At 38.5% G+C, this 22,920-nt stretch overlaps 1 protein-coding gene across 3 annotated transcripts in view; it reads left to right on the plus strand.

The window, feature by feature from the left end:
* Positions 1-22,920, plus strand: part of BCAS3 (BCAS3 microtubule associated cell migration factor) — a 573,053-nt gene that overhangs the window by 274,139 nt on the left and 275,994 nt on the right. For all 3 annotated transcript variants that reach the window (XM_060290805.1, XM_030881822.2, XM_060290806.1), the window contains 3 exons: positions 9,245-9,345; positions 12,069-12,265; positions 18,275-18,372. In XM_060290805.1, coding sequence (XP_060146788.1) covers positions 9,245-9,345; positions 12,069-12,265; positions 18,275-18,372 — 396 coding nt within the window. The remainder of the gene's footprint in view (positions 1-9,244; positions 9,346-12,068; positions 12,266-18,274; positions 18,373-22,920) is intronic.

The raw sequence follows: 22,920 nt of genomic DNA on the forward strand, positions 1-22,920 counted from the left end.
CACTCTTGTATCTTTTTACCTATTAATACTTTAGTATGTATCTAATGACAAGGACTTAATAATAAGGAGATACCTCTTTCTAGTAGTTGTACATTGTGCAGCAGTAGAGGGAAGAGCAAGCCTTGGAAAATGTTCTCCTGCATTTGGAAAGAGAGAAAAACATACGGTGGTTGTAAGGCAGTATTCTCCATCTCATTCTTTCCCCAGTCCTCTTGGCTCTATGATTTTTCTGATTTATTTAGAGGTAAAAATCTTAAACATTTAATTTCTCTATTTTATGGAACATATCAAGGATCCTTAATGATTGTTTGGAAAGATTTTAAATTATGTTCTTAAGTATAGGTTGAAAATGTTGATGTCTTCCACAACTAAAAGCTTTTAACTCTCCATGCCAAGAGAACTTTGCCTCTTTTGCTTAGGCAAGAGAAAATCTGTACTTAATTCTTCCTGCTGTATAATGATCTGGCCTTATCTGGTATGCAACTAGATAATAAATAAGGGAAGCATGGAAGAAGCTGCATTAACTCTTTGCAAAAAATGATCTTTGCCGTTTTTACATTTCCAAACGACTCCCTCCCCTTTATATTCGTTTTGTAAGACCTTGTTGTGGAGGCTGGACTGAGTACATTAGACTCTTTGCCCTTCAACTGTGCCATTGTAGGTTAGATCGGGAACAATACGTTTCCAATAACTGGCCTATTGCCTACTTGTACAGATTGGTACATTGATGACTGAATGTGGTTTAATGATCCAAAACAGTGATTTTTTACCTTCAAGACATCAATTTGCAATACTTTCTGCCTAACCTCTACTCATCTCAATCTCATAGAGGATATTATATTTTAGAGTGTTCCTTGAATTTAGAGAATTGATTATTCCTGAAAGAGCTGCCTCTAACATATAGGGTTAGCTGTGAGAATACAGTTGCCACTATCGAAAGATTACAGCTCATAATTCTACAGAGAATTAGCACCAAAGAGCTTCTAGCTTCCAGCAAATAGTCATTTCCCTCAACAGAAACATACACCACCATGTGTACTTGAGCAGTTGCTAAAAGCTGGTCCTATATTTGATATGTGTGTGTAAATACAGAGATAATGATAAACAGATACATGTAGAGTGAGTGTGAGAAAGAGTGTATATAAGCACTTCTATTTCCCTTTTTAGAGAAAACGCCACAAAACCCAAGAAAACGGGGGAAATGTATGACTCGATATGCTATAAGCTCAACTTTTGTTTCATGCATTGGTTTCCATCATTTATTGTTACACATTTTATTTCTTTGTTTTCCTTTCTTAACTTCTTGGATTGACTTCGCTAACCATATTAACTGTAGTGTACTTATTCCACAACTTTATAATTATAAATTTTTAAATAGGTACATAGTATACACAATTTAAAAGGTACCAAGAAATATTTAGTGGAAACTGAGTCACCCCTGTCCCCAGCCATGTTCATTTCCTCCCGTGAGGTAACAGTTATGTAAAGGTGAACTTTGATAAGAATGGTTTTGTTGTTATTTAGACTTATTTTTCTGGATAGATTATCTAACCCTTGGTAAGACAAAATTGTTATCTCTAAGCTGCAAGCAAGGTATTATACAGACGTAGTACGATCCTTTAAAATAGTCAGGGTGGACTCACTTTTCTGGTTATCCTGCTACTGGTTTAATGTATATATAATATAGTTGTACTATGAATTGAGTTGCCATAATACACATTAAATTGTGTACATCTTTCCAGGTGACTTTAATTGCAGATGTTTTGAAGGGACTGTCGCAGCCTATTAAGTTGGGACAGTTCGAAATTTTCAGGGGAGTAGCTGATCTTGCTGACAGCCTGAAGCCATTGTGTTTTATTCTTTCTGTTCATTTTATGATATGTAGAGTTACACTGAGGAGCAAAACTAAATTGTGACCCCTTCCAGTCTATCCCCAGGTACAACTTGTCCAGATACGAAATGGCAAATGACCGTTATGGTAGGAAGAATAACAAATGAAAGCTCCTTAGTTTATGTCTTCTGTGGGAATATTGTATGATGCTTTAGGGGTAGGGCAAGGGAGACAGAGCACGGTAGGGAGGAGATGCACCTTGGGTTGTCAGTTATCCAGTGAAATCTATTATCTCATAAACAATGAGGGTATGTCATTTTTCTAATTATATATTGCTTGTGACTGTTCTTCTGGGAATGTAGAATGAAAGGAAAGTGAAACCAGAGATGTACAATGACTGACTGTTAGAAAACTTTAATAATTAATTAGAGAACATCTATGGTACCGCAGGGTCAGGGTGCAAGGAAGATCATTGATCCGTTTAATATATAACATAGGTAAAGCCTGTTCCCTTTTATGTATTGTAACACTTCAGTTGTTGTTGCACGGATACAGGAGATGGCTCCTAATAAACAGATCAGCCAGTAATATATCGTGCTATTGCTTGATTACTCTGTGTGTGAAATCCAGTGAATTCCTTTACATTTAAATGGAAACATTTATAAATTACAGAGAAAACTTACAGAGTTCAGTAGAGGTAAGAGTCACTCCCTCAATAAATATAAGTAGGTACCTTTATCTTAAGGTAGTTAGGTGTGGTATTTTTGACCTGAGAGCCTTCTCCCTTTTTAAAAAACTATTTTTAAAAAGACCAGGGTTTAATTTTTGTCAGTTTGATAGTATGAAAGCATAACTTCTTAAATTTTGCAAATCTCTGATTACTACTATTTATGTGTGTTTGTCGACTGTTGTATTTCCTCTTTTGTGAATTGCTTGTTCGTTAGGAAATGCCTTAGACTATTTTGCTTTCGGATTATTTCTATTTGAGCCTTTCTTCTTAAAAGGCAAATTTTATTTTCTGTACTAAGAAACTACATTCCCAAGCAGAATTTCTTCCTAAGATCCTGAGTGCTTTCTGATCAGAAACAGAGTTTGGTAAAGAACCCTCTCTTACTGTATGGCTGCTATATAAATGCTGTTTTTAATAAGTACCAAAAATATATTGAAGTTTGTCCTTGGATGAGAGTTTATCACTGTTGGCCTTTGGGTGAACTTTGAGCCTGAGCTGTTTCATTCAAGGCAGCATGATGTCATTTAACTCACAAATTTCTCTGTTGCTAGAAAAAGGAATTGTTGTTCCCCTAAATAACTTAAAGGGCTGAATAATGCTGGCACAACATTATTCACCTCTCAGGTCTCCACTAAAGACTTCAGCATGGTAAGGGTTTTATTGTTCACAGAGGATTGGTGGGGATATGGTATGGAGTAGGAGAAAACAAAAGCTGTGTCTGGTCCTGAATCTGAAGAATATTTTATTCTACCGCCCACTCTGCTGTCGGTATGACCCAGCTCTCACTCACTTCTCCGAATAAAAACCTTTGGATCCATTTTTGTTTCTTCATATTAAAAGACTCTCTGCGTTTCTTTCTAGAGCTGTTTATTCAGCATATGAACATATTTTAGGTTTTGCAATAGAAGCTAAAGCAGAGAGCTACATCTCACATAAAAAATGAGATACTGTTTGGATCAACATTTGCCCCCTTATTTGAGAAGTAGATTTCCCTGATTCCAGTACTACCAAGATTCATTTCAGGGAGTAGAGCAGCTTTTTAGCATCTCCTAAAGTTGGGAGCATGGAGTTCGTTCCAGGAGAGCCTGTGCTTGACTAGCAGCTGTGTCCTCTGAAGCTAAGAGAATTTATTACTGGGAGTTCAAGAGATGCAGGGAAGACTAGAACAAGAACATAACAGAACCAAATAGATTTTCCCTTCATTGGGTTCATAAATAAGCACTGCTCATTGTTCAGCATTATGCTTTGTGTCAGTTTATATAAAAAGGATGCTTATAACATGTATGTGGTTAGTCTTTTAACTTTCATATGCATTGTCAACTCTTTTCTTTCATTGTTCTAAGGACAGATGGTGCTGGGAGCAAATAATTATTCCTTTTATTCTTTCATCTTAATGGAATATCTAGATCCTGTGTGCCCTGTTATAAACTCCATAGTTAGGAGATCTGATTTTTTCTGGAGTATCTAAACCATGCCCAATACACTGAGAAAAGTAATTACCTGCTCTAATATAAAGTGTATTCAATATATTAATGGTAAAAATGTATCTCTCTCTTTCAATTAGAAGGTTAGATTTGTTGTGGATGAACTTAGGCTACTGAGATCTAGCTGTTACTTTCTGGGGATTTTCGAAAGAATTTGATTCCCTGGAATTGAGGGTACACTGTTATTACTTCGGGTAAAACACCCTGAAATGTCGAGAGTTTTACATTTCTCCAGGACTAGTAATAACTCATTCTTGGAACCTTGATTCAAACCTACATATCCTAACCTTCAAATATTCCATTAACTAGTGTTAAAAAGGAGATTTCTGGGCTTCCCTGGTGACGCAGTGGTTGAGAGTCTGCCTGCCGATGCAGGGGACATGGGTTCGTGCCCCGGTCCGGGAGGATCCCACATGCCGCAGAGCGGCTGGGCCCGTTAGCCATGGCCGTTGAACCTGCGTGTCCGGAGCCTGTGCTCCACGATGGGAGAGGCCACAACAGTGAGAGGCCCACATACCACAAATAAAATTTTTTAAAAAAGGAGATTTCAGCGTGTCACTTTAGATATCTGTTAATACAATGTTTATAACTCTATCTAATTACTATATTTTATGTGGGTAATTTGTAAAAATTCTATACTCATTGATCCTCTTCCTGACTACTTATGGATTTGAGATGTTATATTATGAATTGACATTTTCCATTTTCAAATTGAGAATTTTGTTACGTGGGATTCAGACGTAGGGGTATTATCAGAGGACCATTTAATCTTTTTGTTCATAATTTTACTTAGGTTGTTCTACTGACTTGGAAGTTTTTTGGGAGTTTTGATTAACAGGACTAATTTGCAAAGGTCAGTGCTGAAGCAGATTTGTTTTTGTTTGCTTTGTACATAAACACATATAAAATATAGAAATATATTCATAGGAATACACACATACCTACACACACACTCATATATCACTGTAAGACAGCAAAATACACTTAGTGATTTTTTTCTTAGCTTTTATTTACTCACTAGAAGCATGATCTGCTTTCCTGAGAACACAATATAAACAAAGTCTACCTCACAGTTACCTCATAACGATCTGCCCATCCTGCCCTTGGTTGTTGATCTATACTTATCAAATGCCTGTGTGTACAGGCAGTACTTTTGAAGTTGTATTCTCTAAAGAAAATTGACAGTGTTTCCTTTTTAGTTAGATGGATAGGCTTGTTTTAAATTACTGTACTAAAGGTAGGGATAGAACATGGCAGAGATTTTTATTTCAAAATTCCATATCCTTTTCCTAACCCAAGATTATTAACTATCTAAAACAGTTGGTAAAAGTAAAAGATACTAACCATTTTTCTTTAGATAGAAGGTAGGTATATTGGTCCATTAAACTCAGGCTTGCAATATATGTAACTTTTTTTTTATAAATAAACTCTCTTAAGTCCTCTTTTGTGCCTCCATCCTAACAAGTACAGAAAAATTAATCTCATCAACTGTAACCTTTTTTTAAATAATAGCTGGTATTTATTTGGCCACGTGACATGCGGGATCTTAGTTCCCTGACCAGGGATCATTTTATCTTTATTTTCACCACTGAGATGTCCCAGTTCCCTGCCCGATCATTGGCTATTGGTTCATATAGATCTCTGCAACATCCGTCCTTGTTTCAAAGCCTTTTCAAAGTCTGACAGTTCCCTGGACCTTGTCCATATTACTCTTGGACACATAGTAAATAGTCATCATCCCATCCATAGGGGACTTAGAGAGATTGTCACAGGCTCAGCTGTGCAGACCCACTATGTGCACAGCTTCTCTACTGTTGCACATGTGGAATCTCCTGCTACTTCCTTGAACTCTACCCAAGAATGAATATAAAGGACTTCCCTGGGGGCGCAGTGGTTGAGGGTCCGCCTGCCAATGCGGGGCACACGGCTTCGTGCCCCGGTCCGGGAGGATCCCACATGCGGCGGAGCGGCTGGGCCCGTGAGCCATGGCCGCTGAGCCTGCGCGTCTGGAGCCTGTGCTCCGCAACAGGAGAGGCCACAACAGTGAGAGGCCCACGTACCGCAAAAAAAAATAATAATAATAATAATAATCCAATGGGACTTCCCTGGTGGCGCAGCGGTTAAGAATCCACCTGCCAATGCAGGGGACACGGGTTCAAGCCCTGGCCCAGGAAGATCTCACATGCTGCAGAGCAACTAAGCCCGTGCGCCACACTGCTGAGCCTGGGCTCTAGAGCCGTGAGCCACAGCTACTGAAGCCCGTGCGCCTAGAGCCCGTGCTCTGCAATAACAGAAGCCACCGCAATGAGAAGCCCACACACCACAACAAAGAGTAGCATCGGCAGGCGGACTCTCCACCACTGCGACACCAGGGAAGCCCTGGATTATTTTTAAGTTTATCCCCCCTCCCACCCCACCCCTTGCCTTTTTCTTTTTTTTGGCTGTGCCTTGCAGCTTTCAGGGTCTTAGCTACCCCACCAGGGATTGAACCCAGGCCCTCGGCAGTGAAAGCATGGAGTCCTAACCACTGGACCTCCAGGGAATTCCCAGGTTTATCCCATTTTGATGATGGATGAATAAGTGTTCTACCATTCTGGTATCATTACTTATTCCAGAATGCAAAACTCCATTTATTCACGTAATACTTATGGAATGCTTATTCTGCAACAGGTAGTAGCCTAGGCTCAGCATATGTAGAGTACATTGTAAACTCCTGGAAAAAATTCACATTAGGTACTAGTTGGTAACACAAGGGTATAATTTCTCACTTCTTCTTAAGTTTTTCCAATATCTTTCTGTCTACCCTAGCTTTATTTTTTTTTAAAAAAGAAAGCCGTAAACCATCTGCTGATCCCTGCCCCGTTTGCCTTCCTGATTCTTCTTCCACTCCCAACTTGCCTCATCACACCCAACCACACTGGCCTCCTGACATTACTGAAACATTTCCTTTATGTTCCCACTTCAAAATGTTTGTAATTGATATTCTCTCTGTAACACTTTCCCCTCAGATATCTGCATGGCCTATTCATACCTCACCTCTTTAAAATCTTCTCTCACCTCAACTGCGTTCCAAAGTGTGTCCTGACCTCTAGATATTTGTCCATAGTTGCCTTCTTGACTAGTATTTAGGGAGTGGGGTTTTGAGGCATACTCTTGCTCTGTTCTGTATTAAGAATTTAATATCAAATTTATTTATTAAAAAGAATACAAATGGTTAGGGAATAACTCAGCCTTTGCAAACATAAATTTACTTATCATCTTTGCAGTATACACCAAAATTATTAAGGATGCTTAAATATTAATTGATTATTATGGTATTCTTTTCTTCATGATATTCAAAATCCTAAGAAATTAGGTGTTATGCTTTGGTGATAACTTGTGTTTTGTGCCAGATGCCAGCATGCCTCTCAGCTGTAGAACTATGAATCTGAAGAACTGATAGCTAATAGTTTTAACCACTGCAAATCTTGTATTTTAATACTATTTATCTCCCTCTGATGAGTAATTGACTGGTATCATTTCTCCTCTCCCAGATAGTTAAGATAAGGTTTTTGTGAGTACGTCTTCTTTAAAATCTTGTCCTGTGTTCTGCTCTGTCTACTTCACTAATATCTGTTTCACTGAGATTTAGTTCTTCAAAATACCTTGTTCTGGCAAGAGTGCTGTGAGATTAGCATTCTCAGTCACTGCTCATGGAAGTGTAACTCTTTCTGAGAATATGCATTAAGAAATTTAGACATGTTCATATCCTTTGATTTCATTTTTAGGAATGTAGCCTAAGGAAAATGCACATACTGAAGTATATACCTATCTCTGGGTGGTAGAAATTCTGAGATTATTTTCTTTTTCTCATTCTTTTCTGTTTCTTCTAGGTTTCTTTAATACTCACCAACTTTCCATCCTCTTCTGTCCTCTTCCTTTTCTTTTCTCTATTTCCTCTCAGTACTTTATTGCTTTATTTCTCTTAGTATTAAAATGTATACAGAGGGAGAGAATATATGGGGAATCTCTGTCTTCTCATCCATTTTGTTTTGAACCTAAAATTGTCCTTAAAAATGAAGTCTATTTTATAATAAAAATAAGCAAATAAATAGTATGGGATTTTAGGGACTTCCCTGGGTGGCACAGTGGTTGGGAGTCCGCCTGCCAGTGCAGGGGACATGGGTTTGAGCCCTGGTCTGGGAAGATCCCACATGCCGCGGAGCTGCGGGGCCGGTGTGCCACAGGTACTGAGCCTGCGCTCTGGAGCCCAGGAGCCACAACTACTGAGCCCTAGTGCCGCAGCTACTGAAGCCTGCGCGCCCTAGAGCCCGTGCTCCGCAACAAGAGAGGCCACCGCAATAAGAAGCCCGCACACCGTGGCGAGGAGTGGTCCCTGAAAGCCACAGCTAGAGTGAGCCTGCACTCAGCAACAAAGACCCCAGTGCAGCCAAAAATAAATAAATTAAATTAAATTTAAAAAAATAGTATGGACTTTAAATAAGTTTCTGTTGGGATGGTATTTGGTTCATTAGGAACTCAATAAATGTTTGCTGAATCATTTTATTGCTTTGACTAAGCAAAGGTTCTTCTTTTTATGAGAAAGCAGCCTCTTTGTGTTTTAAAGCCTATATCCTACCACCTAAGAATCAGGGAAACTACTGAAGTATCCAGAAAAAATGAAACATTTCTTTGGATAAATGAAATGTTTTAGGAACTAAAAGTGTTTTAAAATTAAAAATATTTTAATGCCTTCCCTTTATATGAACTATTAAATAAACTCTTAAAGAATCTTATTTGATATTTGTTTTAAAAACCCCTTCCTGAATTATAGGAACTGCATTAAATTAATTTCATTGTTAGATGGAGAGGACTGAAGTGTCCTAAAGGCTAGGAATTATATTGGTGCATGGGCAATCGAATTGTCACTATTCCTTAATGTACTTGTGCTGTTAAGATGCAATTAGTTGTGTATTTCTTTAACAGTGATATATGTAATGACTAAATTCCTGCAGATGTTTTTTAAAGTGTACTCTTATTTGGAGATTTTTCTTATTCCTCAGAAACTCAGTCTTTCTTGTTCGTTAATTATTTGAATTGTGCATTGAATGTCTTATTTTAGCTTATAAATTACCACAGTATTCAGGATGGTTATGCCCACATTCATTTTTTTCACTGAATGGATTAAAGTTGTTTAAATACATTTTCTTTCTCCTGCAGTGGTTCCCCCTGGAAGTCCTGGGCCCATTACTCGGCATGGGTCCTATGACAGTTTAGCTTCTGACCATAGTGGACAGGAAGATGAAGAGTGGCTGTCTCAGGTAAGACTCTGAAACACTGGGTCTATTAAAGTGACAGAAAACAGAGATCCATTAGCTCTTTTTTTCTTGAATTTTAAAAATTATTTTCCTTAGAGGAAAATGGGCAGAATTGGGATTTTTTTAGGTTCCCCAAGAAATAATCAATTGTCTTTCCATATTAAGAATTTCTCATAAATACTGCTGCAGGGATACATATATTTTATACACACACATATACATATGTATATATGTGTGTACATTAGCGTTCACACAGAGAGCATAAAATATGCTATCTTTCAAACAATCCATTCATATCCCCCAGGACCTTGGATTTCAGATGGACTGTTTGGATTAAAATAAGAATTGGCCTTGTTAAAACAGTGAAGCCTTTCAGCAGTCTTTGGGCTTTTTTTTTTTGTGGAGGCAACAATTTCTGAAGATTGGGCCCATACTTTGATTAGAAAAGTTAGGCATTCTAATCTACACAAGTGCCCGCCTGGCTTTCCTTTCCTAAGCTCCTGTAATGCCGCTTCTAGCGGTCTCAAAACCAGTCCTGTAACAGCTTCGACTGACCCTTCCTCTCCGTGCTAGGTGAAGCTGTCTTCATCTCAAGGGCTTTGAAATAAAAGATACTCAGGCAGATTTCAAAATGATGAGATTACAAGTGACTTCATTACAAATGCTGTTATGTCTGTCTCAAGTCTGACATCATTTGGTGAAGTTAATGACTGGTCTCAGATTACCAATCCAGCAGCTTTTCATCAGACAGGTGCCTCAGTGGAGGCCGGGTGCAGTTTCATTGCTTTCTCAGGGAAGGGAGCCCGAAAAACTAAAGGGAATCTGGGAACTGGAGAATCAAATTGTTTCTAGGTGACATACATTTCATCACACCAAAAATACTCCCAGGAAGATCCTTGAAGGATCTTGATGCGTATGGAGATACATCATTTCTTGAGGATACCACGATAAATTTAAAAAAAAAAAAAAGAATGCTGGCAAAGAAACCACTGTCCTTCACTTCCACATTTCAATTAGGAAAAGGGGTAATGTGTGCTGTCAGTGTGAAAGTATCTACAATATGTTTGTGCTGCATACCACAGGAGAGTGAGCAGGAACATCTGGCCATTGCCTCAGTGAAATTGCACAGGCATCTGTTTACCTCTCGGCTCTGTGACACTGATGGTTTTGAGCTTAAAATACACAGAATGCTTTATCTGTGGCCTCATTTACATTGCTGAATACAACTTCTTGAATGAGAAATCACTGTCCTAAATCTGAGTAGTTTTCTCCCTGTGTTTAGTGGGAATGTGAATATTGTTCCAAGACCGTGATGCTTTTGCCCTTTAGGACTTACAAACACAGAGCTGCACTCCGTGAACCTTTTCAGTTACATTTTGTTAAGAATTAATCACTGCAATCAGAGAAATGTGATTAAATATAAAAGAACTCAGGGCAAAACTAAGGCACATGGCAAGTCAGTTCCATAAAGTATGTATACAGACGTGGATGTAGCAATTACAAGACATTGAGAAATAGTGTTTTACCAAAGGTTTGCATATTTAGTCTCTTATTCAAGTCGCTCATTTGTAAAATCACATGTTTATTTTTAGGTTTTACCCTGTGTCTTACTCTCTGCATTGTCTAATATTGGCAACATTCCATACCCCCTCCTTAGAGCATGAAATTCATAAAGCATTCTGTTATTACTGTTTTGCAGCATTTAAAATACCTATGTGAATGTTCATGGTAGTTGAGAAAACAATCTAATTAAGAAATGGTATTTTGAAGACAAATCTAGTTTGAGGGAAAATATATAGTCCTCTCTTACATTAAAAATGAAATTTGGAGGATTTTGAGGGCAGTAAATATTATAGTGTTTAATTGTGGAAAGAAACTGGCTTTGGGTATTAAATTATTTCAGACCTTTTCTTTTCCTTGGATAGTTCAAGAACAACTTCACATTTGTCATGAGCTTGGTCCTCAATGAAGGAATTACTTTTAATCTGTGGATTGATAGGTGTAGTATTCACTGCATGCCCACAAAGTGGTAAGTACTGTCTAGAATGAGTGAAAAACGTAGTCCCTAGGGAGCCAGTGCTCGGTATATGAGGCAGGCAACTGATCCTTTTATTCTCATGTGATTTTTGTGTTATATATGTGGGGTGCATGTGTGTGTGTGTATTTGTGTTTACATATACACACATATATTTACACATACACAAAACGAGTTTCTGGTATTGATATATTTTGGTGAGGACCTGTAGAGGGATGTAGTGAATGTCTCTATAGGTTGCTATTGTCATCACCTTTTTAAAAAATATTTATTTATTTATTTATTATTATTATTTTTTGACTGCGCCTAGTCTTAGTTGCAGCACACGGGATCTTTTGTTACGGTGTGCAGGCTCCAGAGCACATGGGCTCTGTAGTTGCAGCACACAGGCTCTCCAGTTGCGGCATGCGGGCTTAGTTGCCCTGCAGCATGTGGGATCTTAGTTCCCCGACCAGGGATTGAACCAGTGTCCCCTGCGTTGCAAGACAGATTCTTAACCACTGGACCATCAGGGAAGTCCCTGTCATCACCTTTTGATTGTAGATGCCCTGTCCCTCTTCCACTTGGTTAAGATGGGCTTCTTGGAGAATGTGAGTGTTCAGAGCTGAGACTGGGGTGAGAGGGTGGATCATGAAAGGCTCTCAAAGGGAGAGCCTAATATATTTCAATCATGATTCCTAATCTGTTCCAGGTAGAAATTGTAACGCACACCGGACCCCACAGACGTCTGTGGATGGGTCCACAGTTCCAGTTCAAAACCATCCATCCCTCAGGCCAAACCACAGTCATATCATCCAGTTCATCTGTGTTGCAGTCTCATGGTCCAAGTGATACTCCACAGCCCCTTTCGGATTTTGATACAGATGATCTTGATCTCAACAGTCTCAGGTAAGAAATAAGAACTAGAGAGTGATTTGAACACATTAATATGTTCATTTGTCGTTAACATCTTAGATAATATTTGCATTTCCCCTTTTGACGCTGTATCACGTTGCAGAATACATGCAGTGTAACTTGTGGTTCATCATTATCACTGGCGATCTTATGTGAGATCTTATCACATCCAATAAATATTTGTGTTCTGGATTGTACTTCCCTATATCTAATATTCAGTGTACTTTTTAAAGCCATCTTATTTTATGATGCCTCTCTCATATTTCTGATATCTCTCTCTTTATCTGTCTTGCTATATTTTCATCATATATATTCTCGATTCTTACTTGTAAGAATCACAGTAGTTTACAGAGTATGCTTTTTATTATTAGCATTTTTTTTAATGTAATTGAGAACTTTTTGACTTTTGTGCTTTTCTGTTTGCTTAGCAGTTTAATTTGTTACACCAAGACTTGACACATTAGGATACAACAGACAGTGAAGGGCTCAGTCTAATGCAATATAATCTCCCTTTCCTGTGTTCTTTTAAAAAAGAATTCTACAGTGTATTTTTATTTGAATCTAAAATAGCCCTCTGACCTTTTTCTTGCATCTCTTTTTTAAAAATTGTGGAAAAATGTGTCCCAATCCTATGTTGGAAATATGTTTTTATTCTACTTCGTCAACATGAATAACAAATCTTTATAACAATGCAAAAGCTGTTGCAGAGGTGGATTAGGCCTAGATATTTCTTCTTTAAGAATAACTCATATAATGAAGCATGTCTCCTGTAATACCTTTCTAAGTATTTTAGTTTTGTGTTGTTTTTTTTTTTATTGCGGTACGTGGGCCTCTCACTGTTGTGGCCTCTCTCGTTGCGGAGCACAGGCTCCGGACGCACAGGCTCAGCGGCCATGGCTCCCGGGCCCAGCCGCTCCGTGGCATGTGGGATCTTCCCGGACTAGGGCACGAACCCGCGTCCCCTGCATCGGCAGGCGGACTCTCAACCACTGCTCCACCAGGGAAGCCCAGTATTTTAGTTTTCTTTGTATTTTATTTCTTCCATACATTTTTGGGTTTTTTGGTTCAGTATATTTTCTTCAGCTTTCTAGAAGTGGCACTTCTCCCTAAGATGTGAGGCAATAGTGACAATACAGTGGGTGCTAGACCATTTTTCATAGGTACTAATTATAAAATATGATCCAGTTTCAGAAAGTCAAGTAGAGTCAGTCCTTAGCTTAGTGAATAAGTGCATATTCAAATGTTTTTATAGGTTATTTTGTTACTTAAATGTTAATAAAATAGACCCATAAAACTATGTTTATTCTCTTTACTAAAGTATTCACAAGATTCTCCCCCCACCTTTTTTTCTTTCTGTTGATTGTCACCCGCTACTCTGATAAGACCCTGTCCCTTTTCTTTGGAGGACATCCTCAGCTCCTGTATACACAGCTCTGTTCCTTTGGGTTTTTTGTTTGTTTCTTTTTTTGTTTTTAAAGTTGTTTTTTTTTTGATATGGACCATTTTTAAAGTCTTTATTGAATTTATTACAATATTGCTTCTGTTTTCTGTTTTGGTTTTTTGGCCACAAGGCATGTGGGATCTTAGCTCCCCGACCAGGAGTCGAACACGCACCCCCTGCGCTGGAAGGTGAAGTCCTAACCACTGGACTGCCAGGGAAGTCCCCTGTTCCTTTGTTTTTGACCTCCCCTAGCTTTCTTATCCCTGTTCTTACCCCTGTTCCTTTGTTTTTGACCTCCCCTAGCTTTCTTACCCCTTATTTCAGATACAGTTCTTCATTTAAAAGCTCTCTAACTTGCTTCTTCAGACAGAGCTTTATTCCTGAAATCCTTCCAGAAATTTCCTCAGGGACTTTTCTTTTTCTTATACTAAAGAGCTCCCGGTATTTAAATTGTTTCTGTCCTGTTTGTTGGGAACATATAAATATTAGAAACCGGGCTTCCCTGGTGGCACAGTGGTTGAGAGTCTGCCTGCCAATGCAGGGGACACGGGTTCGTGCCCCGGTCTGGGAAGATCCCACATGCCGCGGAGAGGCTGGGCCCGTGAGCCATGGCCGCTGAGCCTGTGCGTCCGGAGCCTGTGCTCCGCAACGGGAGAGGCCACAACAGTGAGAGGCCCACGTATAGCAAAAAATAATAATAATAATAAATAAATAAATATTAGAAACCTTTATGTTAGTCCCAGGTTTATAATTTTTTTTTATTTCACTTGTAGTTTATATTTAAACATTTAAGCATATAGGCTCTTGGTTATGACCTTAACCCCATTAGAACACAGTTTTGGTGGAAAATTCAGATTTACCTCACATCATTTCAATTATGTGTCCTGTTTAGTACCATTTCCTGCCCAGCATCCAGTTAGAAATCCCACTCTTTATATTCTCCTCACTCCTGTCCACTATCACTTTATCCCAGCTCCTCACCTCTGGTTCTACATTTCTTTAGGCTTATGCACAATGGCAGTATGTCTGTTGACTTTACCTTCTTCTTTATTTATTTAATTTATTTTTATTAATTTATTTTTGGCTGCGTTGGGTCTTCCTTGCTGTGCACGGGCTTTCCCTAGTTGTGGTGAGCGGGGCCTACACTTCGTTGTGGTGGCTTCTCTTGTTGCCGAGCGTGGGCTTTAGGCACGCGGGCTTCAGTAGTTGTGGCACGTGGGCTCAGTAGTTGTGGCTCGTGGGCTCTAGAGCGCAGGCTCAGTAGTTGTGGCGCATGGGCTTAGTTGCTCCGCGGCATGTGGGATCTTCCCGGGCCAGGGCTCGAACCCGTGTCCCCTGCACTGGCAGGCGGAATCTTAACCACTGCGCCACCAGGGAAGCGGCCCCGTACCTTCTCCTTTAAATTGTGAAGACTTGTTCAGATTTTTTGGCTCAACTGACCCTTTACACCTGGTACCTTGTCCTATACCTCATATTGCTAAGGATTACTTGATGCTGTGGTATTCTGCCTCCCTGTATCCTAACCAAAATGGCAACAGTCAGGTGTATTGGTGGCTGTCTTATCTATAACAGGCATGGCTGTTAGGCATGGCTAACCTCATACCAGCTCCTTATTTGGAATAGGGATTTAACTCGTTAAAAAGGTCAATGAAATATTTATTAATAGACCTGAGAAATAGATAATGTAAAAGAAAGTGAAATATAAAACCTAGTTTTCCATTCAAGATTAGCTCCTAAGAAATCAGTTTCATTTTATCATTTTATTTTTTCATCTAGTTAATTAATACATCCATCAACTGATGTATTTTATATATGTATGTTGTGAATTTTCTGTGTGTGAGAACATTTAACTTCTACTCTTTTAGCAAACTTCAGTTATATAATATAGTTTTATTAACCATAGTCACCGTGTGATACATTAGATCTTCACACCTTAATCATATTATTTTAATTGATATATAATTCACATAACATAAAATTCACTGTACAATTCAGTGGCTTTATTACAGTCTAATTCTAGGACATTTCCATCACCCCCACCAGTTTTTTTGGGGTCTTTTTAAAATTATTATTATGGAAAAATTTCAAGCATATATAAAAATACGTAAAGTTAAAGAGAATAATAGAATTAACCCCTGTGTATCCGTTGCCCAGCTTCAACACATCAATTCTTGGCCAGTCTTCTTTCATCTATAGCCCAGTCCATACCCCACCCACAACTCTGGATGATTCAGAAACTCCAATGCTATAAAGTGAGTTAATAATAGGAAAATTATTAGGCCACATAAATTATTTAGATTGGGAAGGAGCATTGATTTGCATGCACTGGGCATGTCTAACGGGCTAGCTTCTTGTTTCTTATAAGACCCAGAAAACATCTCTTCTAGAAACTTCAAATAAACTCTTCCTCTCTTCTCACTGGCCCTCATTTGCTTCGGCCTGCCCATCCCTGAGCTAATTAATCTCACCATGAGATAATGGGATTACCATGACTGACTTGGGAAAATGACCTGGGGCAGAAGGCATACTGGTTAGGGCACCATTATCGTCCACTACAGCAGTGATCATCAACATTTCCAACTTCCAGTACTAGATCAAATGCATCATTTTTCATCCCCCCTGCCCCATTTCTTTCTTTCATACAACAAATGCATATACATTCGAGCTGTGCTTTCAATAAGGACTCTTTTGGGACTTCCCTGGTGGCGCAGTGGTTAAGAATCCGCCTGTCAATTCCCACATGCCACGGAGCAACCAAGCCCATGTGCCACAACTACTGAGCCCGCGCTCTAGAGCCCGTGAGCCACAACTACTGAGCCCGTGAGCCACAAGTACTGAGCCCGTGTGCCACAACTACTGAAGCCCGTGCACCTAGAGCCCGTGCTCCGCAACAAGAGAAGCCACCGCAATGAGAAGCCCGCGCACCGCAACGAAGAGGAGCCTCCACTCTCTGCAACTAGAAAAAAACCCCGCACAGCAGCGAAGACCCAGTGCAGCCAAAAATAAATAAATAAATTTATTTAAAAAACATACAAAAATACCTCTTCACAAAGATTAACTCAATGGATCACGGATCTAAATGTAAAAAGCAAAATTTAAAAAAAAAAAAAAGGACTCTTTTTCTGTAGTCCATAATTGGTATGTCAGTCTTCTATAATCTGTCCCATGGTGCTTATCGATTCTTATCTTCCACCAGTATCCACTATAAACCCTATGCTTAAGCCAAATCATGCTCCTCAAGATGCCCTCCATTTATCATGCTTGGTCACAATTCCAAGGGTTCACTTGTTCTAGTTCTATGTTTAAAGGGCACTTCTTGCCCCTTTGCATATATACACATCCTAAGACTGTATATAGGTCCAATTTCTTTTTTTTTTTTACATCTTTATTGGAGTATAATTGCTTTACAATGGTGTGTTAGTTTCTGCTTTATAACAAAGTGAATCAGTTATACATATACATATGTTCCCATATCTCTTCCCCCTTGCGTCTCCCTCCCTCCCACACTCCCTATCCCACCCCTCCAGGCCAATTTCTGTTATAGCGCCATAAGATCATCTCGATCTGCTGTGGACTGTACATTCCTTCCCCCATTTCTTCATTCTGAGCTTTCATTACCTATTTCATTCATTTTCACACTCCAGTTTTCTTTTGCATCAGTCCTGAATGTCCATATGCTATACTATATATCTGCACACAGACTTTGTATTTCGTGTTTTGTTTCTGCTTGTTCCTAGAATAATACTGACACATGATTAATATTCAGCAAATACTTACTGAATGAACGAATCGCCAAAAATGCATGCTTATATTGTTATAACAAGTCTTTAGTCCTTTAAGTTGCCTGGGCCTCTCAAGTCTTTTAGCCATACAGAAATTTTTGTGTGAATAGTATTAATCTAATACAACTGGAAATAGACTCTTGGCATTTATAGATTTGCCATTCCCAAGCACCTTGAAATTGTATGTAGTAAACTGCAATTTTGCTGAGACTCTCATTGATTCTTCAATGCTAATTGATGATTTTATGGAGGTAACTCAGTTAGACAGTAGTATTCCTAGCTAACCCCCTGGCAGCCAGATCCCAGCACAGCTTTGTTATCCTATGCTTGTTGTCATATATAAAGTAACTTTCATTAAGGATTTTAAGGGAGTGACTCAAAATCTGTATCTATTAAGGAAGGCATGGTTCTATTCATGAATCTGAAGATTCTCAAAACTTTTCATCTCCTTTGCAAATGCCAAAGTTTTCAGTATAATGTGTTTTGTGTCCTCTCCCATGCTGCTTAATTTATCCCTTTAAATTAATTTCAGTTTTTCAGTCCCTTGCTTAAAACCTATTGAAAACATACAAAGAGAAGAAGAGGTCTAGAGTGTAGAGAATGCTGTGCTTTAGCCTTCTATGAGAATAAGGGACTGCAGCTCCCCTGTTTGCCTTGTTTTAGAATGAATGGTTCTTTAATGGATTGGGCTATTCCAGCGTTCCTGATTTAAGATCTGTTGTAGCCAGCGACAGTTTTGATGCCAGTAACATACGTGAATTAAATTGAATTGCATTGCAGGATCCAGCCAGTCCGCTCTGACCCAGTCAGCATGCCAGGGTCATCCCGTCCAGTGTCTGATCGAAGGGGAATTTCCACCGTGATTGATGCTGCCTCAGGTAGAAAACTACCTCCAAAGTGTTTACTGGGTATTTCTGTGCATTTTTAATTTCTTTTCTCGCACAATGTAGCGAGTATATATTTTTTGCCATCTTCCTCTTCTTTTTTCGGGGGTGGTGGGGAGGGATGGCTGCGTGTGCACATGCACTTGTGTGTGCACGTGTGCGTGTGAGGGGTGTGTGTGTGTGTATTAAAACAGTACAGTGCCTACATTTGCTGCTAAACGACGCCATGCATTTAAATATTGTTAAGGTTGGTGAATGATGCGGTGGAGTTGGCACTTGATTAAATGTCAGGAACACAGTATTGAAGGCTACAGGTTGATGACTGTTTTGCCTTTGATCTCTCAAATGTGGAGAAGCAACCTTGACAGAGAACGTAAATACAATATATGGATTCAATTTACTCAACCTGTTGAGTATCAAAGTGCCTGATCTGTGGAAGTAGAGAGTCCAAATGCTATAGCTTAAATGGTTTTATTATTGAAAGCATAAAGTTTAGAAATTCATTAACTTAACTCTATCTATCACAATGATTAACTTCCTATCCTTGGAAGCAAGCCATGAATATGTGTCATCAGTACCTGGAAGTAGGTCTTTGTCTCTATAGGTGATAGTTGCTACATTAGTATTGTAAAACTGTTTTCTGCCAGGTCTGCCAAATAATAGAACTCATAATAATACATTTTCTCATCTCTAAATGCAGTCATAAAGAAAATAAGGACAGTGATGCTTTATATATGGTGCATCTGTGGCGCATCTGAAGACAGCATACGGCAGGGTTTCATCAAAAAAGTCTCTTATAAGTAGAATTATTAAACCCTCGGCATTAGTCAGACAGTTGAGTCAGAGAGGATTTTAATCTATAGCAATTTCAAAATCCCTAGAGACAGCTGACTTGATTGCGGCTTAAAATGTGAAAGAAAAAGGAAACAAACACAAACCTGATTTGTGAGGGTCTCTTTTATAGAACCAAAGCTTCTGTTTCTGATTCTGTCTCTGGATGTGTTTCGAAGTTCGAAAGCTCATGGGTTTCGTACGTTTTCTTGGCTTTCTGAACTATTTGTCAGTGGACTGTACCTTGTGTCTGATTGAGCTATCCACTTCCGGGCTGTGCTTTCATTCTTAATGTAAACTCTTACTTTGGAGAACTCTTACTTGTTCCTCTGCTTTAACTTGGCAACCAGGGTAGTCCCCTGGAAACAAGCACAGAAATATCTAAGGTCTCTAGCCTTGCACTGAATGAGATATTGAGATAGGTGACTTAAACAATAAATCTTTTTGATAGTTTCAGTCTGTCAATGCTAACAGATCCTGCTCATATGAAATTATCATTTACAATTGTGAATCCTGGAAATGATGTATTTTAACCTGAAGTATTTTATTCAAGATTTCAGTAGTAGGCTTTGTTGGTTTGGGGGTATTGGTTTTTTGTTTTTTTACGTTATTAAACTGCCATATTATTAATGTTTTAGTATCAGGTAACTAGCTATTTGTCAAGTGAAACACATGTCACTAAAGCAGTTCCCATGTGTGTTATTAAATGTACCATATTCAGTGCACAATTCTGGGTTAAGACTTGTATTTATCACATATCATTATCTCAATTTTAGCTCTTTGTAAAGTTCTCTCATGCCACAGAAAGGAACTTCAGTGAACTATTGCAACCATAGTTTTGTTTTACTCTGTTGCAAGAAGAGTTTTTAAGTTGATGTTTGAGCAGGGGATTCAGTCTTTGCCTTTGATTTACTCAGATTTCCATCAGAAAAACATGTAGGAGTTTCTAGGATATTGTTCTCCAACTCTGAGCCTCTGCCTGACAGTACTAATCTTTGGAGTAGAAAAGGGCTTCTTGGTGACCAAGCTGTATTATTTTTCTCGGCCTCTTTTCATTCCAGAAAACTATAGCTCCTTTCAGAATGACAGCCAGAGAAATGAAATGTGCGTGCTACGTTCTCTAGCTGAGCTAAAGAAACCCCATAAATGAGGGATTAGACTTCTATGAATTATCCTCTACCTCTCAAATGGTTTGCATCCCTTTTGTTGAACATGTTTTTTAAGTGGGTGAATGATGTTTTGTTGGGGAAACTTCATCTACTTCTGTCTAATAGGACCACTTATTTAACAGTCTTACTTTCTATTGAGAAAAGATAGAGATAACAAGATAGAGGTTAGATGATTTGGGTTCTCATTTTGAAATTTATTTTATTGAAGTATAGTTGATTTACAATGTTGTGTTAATTTCTGCTGTACAGCAAAGTGACTCAGTTATACATATATACATTCTTTTTCATATTCTTTTCCATTGTGGTTTATCACAGGATATTGAATATAGTTCCCTGTGGTATACAGTAGGACTTTATTGTTTATCCACTCTGTATATAATAGTTTGCATCTGCTAATCTCAAACTCTGATTTGGGTTCTTTCTGAAAGGAAGTTTATGGGAAAATTCCGTTTTAGATTCTTCTACTAAAAAGAGTATAACATGTTTTTATAATTGCTCCTAAACCAGGAAGTGCATCTCTGATTATGACCCATGCATTGGAGGCAGCTGCATATTATGAAGATGCTAATCTGGAGTGTTGATTGCCTTTGCTTAGAGGGATATGACCAGTGTGGCACCTCCTCTTATCAGGGTTCATTGCTTTGTCTTACCGTCAAGCAATTTATACGACTAAACGTATTGTCTTTTTAATTGTTCCTATGGCACATTTTTTTTCTCCATTACCAGTAAAAGTGTAAAAAATATGAGAAAAATGTCACCCTGGAGCAGCTCAATCATTTAAGCATTCCAGTAAGTGTTGTCTCAAAATGTTAACACTGAAGATCTTCTTTTGACAGCCTGACATGCATCCGCCATCAATTAAGTTATCTGAAATATTCTTGAATCTCTCTTTTAACAACATCACCTTCCTGGGAAAAGACTTTCATGTGTTTATAATCCCTTTCAATTGTGAAAGGTAACCCTTATTCTGGTTACCTTTATTTTAGTGGCAGCTCTTGCTCTGTCTGTCTAAACCAGTGGTAGTATAATTATTTTTCATCTAATTACTTTTCAGAGGCATAGTATTTAAAAGTTTAATGTGACACTATCACATCTTTTGATGGCCGTGACAATTTTCAAAGTGAAAATATTATTTAAACCTTGGGTCTGTATGTTCTGTTTTAGGTATATGTGTATCTTGCAGTGTTATTCTACTGAAACTAAAAGAGATCAGCAGGGCATTGTGCCACTCTTGCTAGCAAATTTTTTTTTTTTTCTTGATCATCTAATATGTTTGTGCTTCACTCCTTCACATGGAAATATATTACCTAAACTGCATGTTTTTCACTTATTAACTTTGATAATTTAGGCACAGTGTAAATTCCATGCCTTTAGATACCTATGAACCAGCTTCTTGCTGTCTCTCTCTCTATATGTATATTTTAGACTCAGCAGATCTATACTGCTTTATATGTAGATGTTGCTTCCCATGACATGTTTCATCTGATCTTTGGAGTTTCAAAAGATACTGCCCTACCTGAGGTTTTGAGTTTAGATAATTGTATGAGGTTCCCTTCTTGACTGAGGAGAAGACCATTCTGGAAATGGACTTTATAGGATTTATCCATACACACGGGCTACCCAGAACAAATGGGATTTGAATGAACTGCTCCATCTTTCCGGTCCAACTGATTGACATCAGTGTCGGAATCTTAGACAGTATGTCTAGACAAAGCAATGCATGGATTACTTACTTTTTTTTTTTTTTCCCTCTGTACATTCCTTTTTTTCCTAACATTCCTGGTTAGGTAACTAAGAATTTCTTCCCTTTGTCCTTTATAACATGTGTCCTTCTTTTGATAAAAGTGTAGGACCTGAAGAGAAAAAAAAAAATACTGTCAATGTCCTGTTCAAACTTGTTTCCCACATTGGTGACTGAAGTACTTGTTCCAGGCCTTGCAGGCTGTACTTGTTGGATAACTTAATAACAACTCTAATTGCTTTTGAGTCATCCACACAAAGAGCCTAGAAAGATCTGGTTCATCCTAAGTTTGTTTGTCCTCGTTTGTAGTTTTACTATGGAAATTGGTGTTTACCAAGAAAGAACTCAAAGCAACTGAGATTTAAAGACAAACTTATGCCTGACTTGTATGAAGAGCAGACATCTTTGTCAAACTCTACTAAAGTAAACATTTTATAGAGAAAATGTTATTAGAAGTGGTAAGAGCAGCATTGATGTACATTCCTGAGGCAGATGACAGTAGGAGAGGGAAAATTGTGACAGATAAGTAAAATGAGTTCTTATTCTTTAGAGCAGGCTTTTTGGTACATAAGGTATTGGTGCTACTTCAAGCATTCCACTAAATAGGGTCAGAGTTGCAGACCTGGTATTTGTTGTTGTTCTTGACTCAAGAGAAATGTTATTTTTGTTGTACAATTGCAGTCATCTAAATGATTTCTAAGGAATTAATTAATTCAGGCTTCCAGCACCAATTCTTCTGGAAAGCGAAATAATATGTTTGCTTGAAGAAAATGGAAACTGGTTTGATTTGATTGATTTTAT

The sequence above is a fragment of the Globicephala melas genome, chromosome 20 (genome assembly GCF_963455315.2).
Source record: "Globicephala melas chromosome 20, mGloMel1.2, whole genome shotgun sequence".
NCBI lineage: Eukaryota > Metazoa > Chordata > Mammalia > Artiodactyla > Delphinidae > Globicephala > Globicephala melas.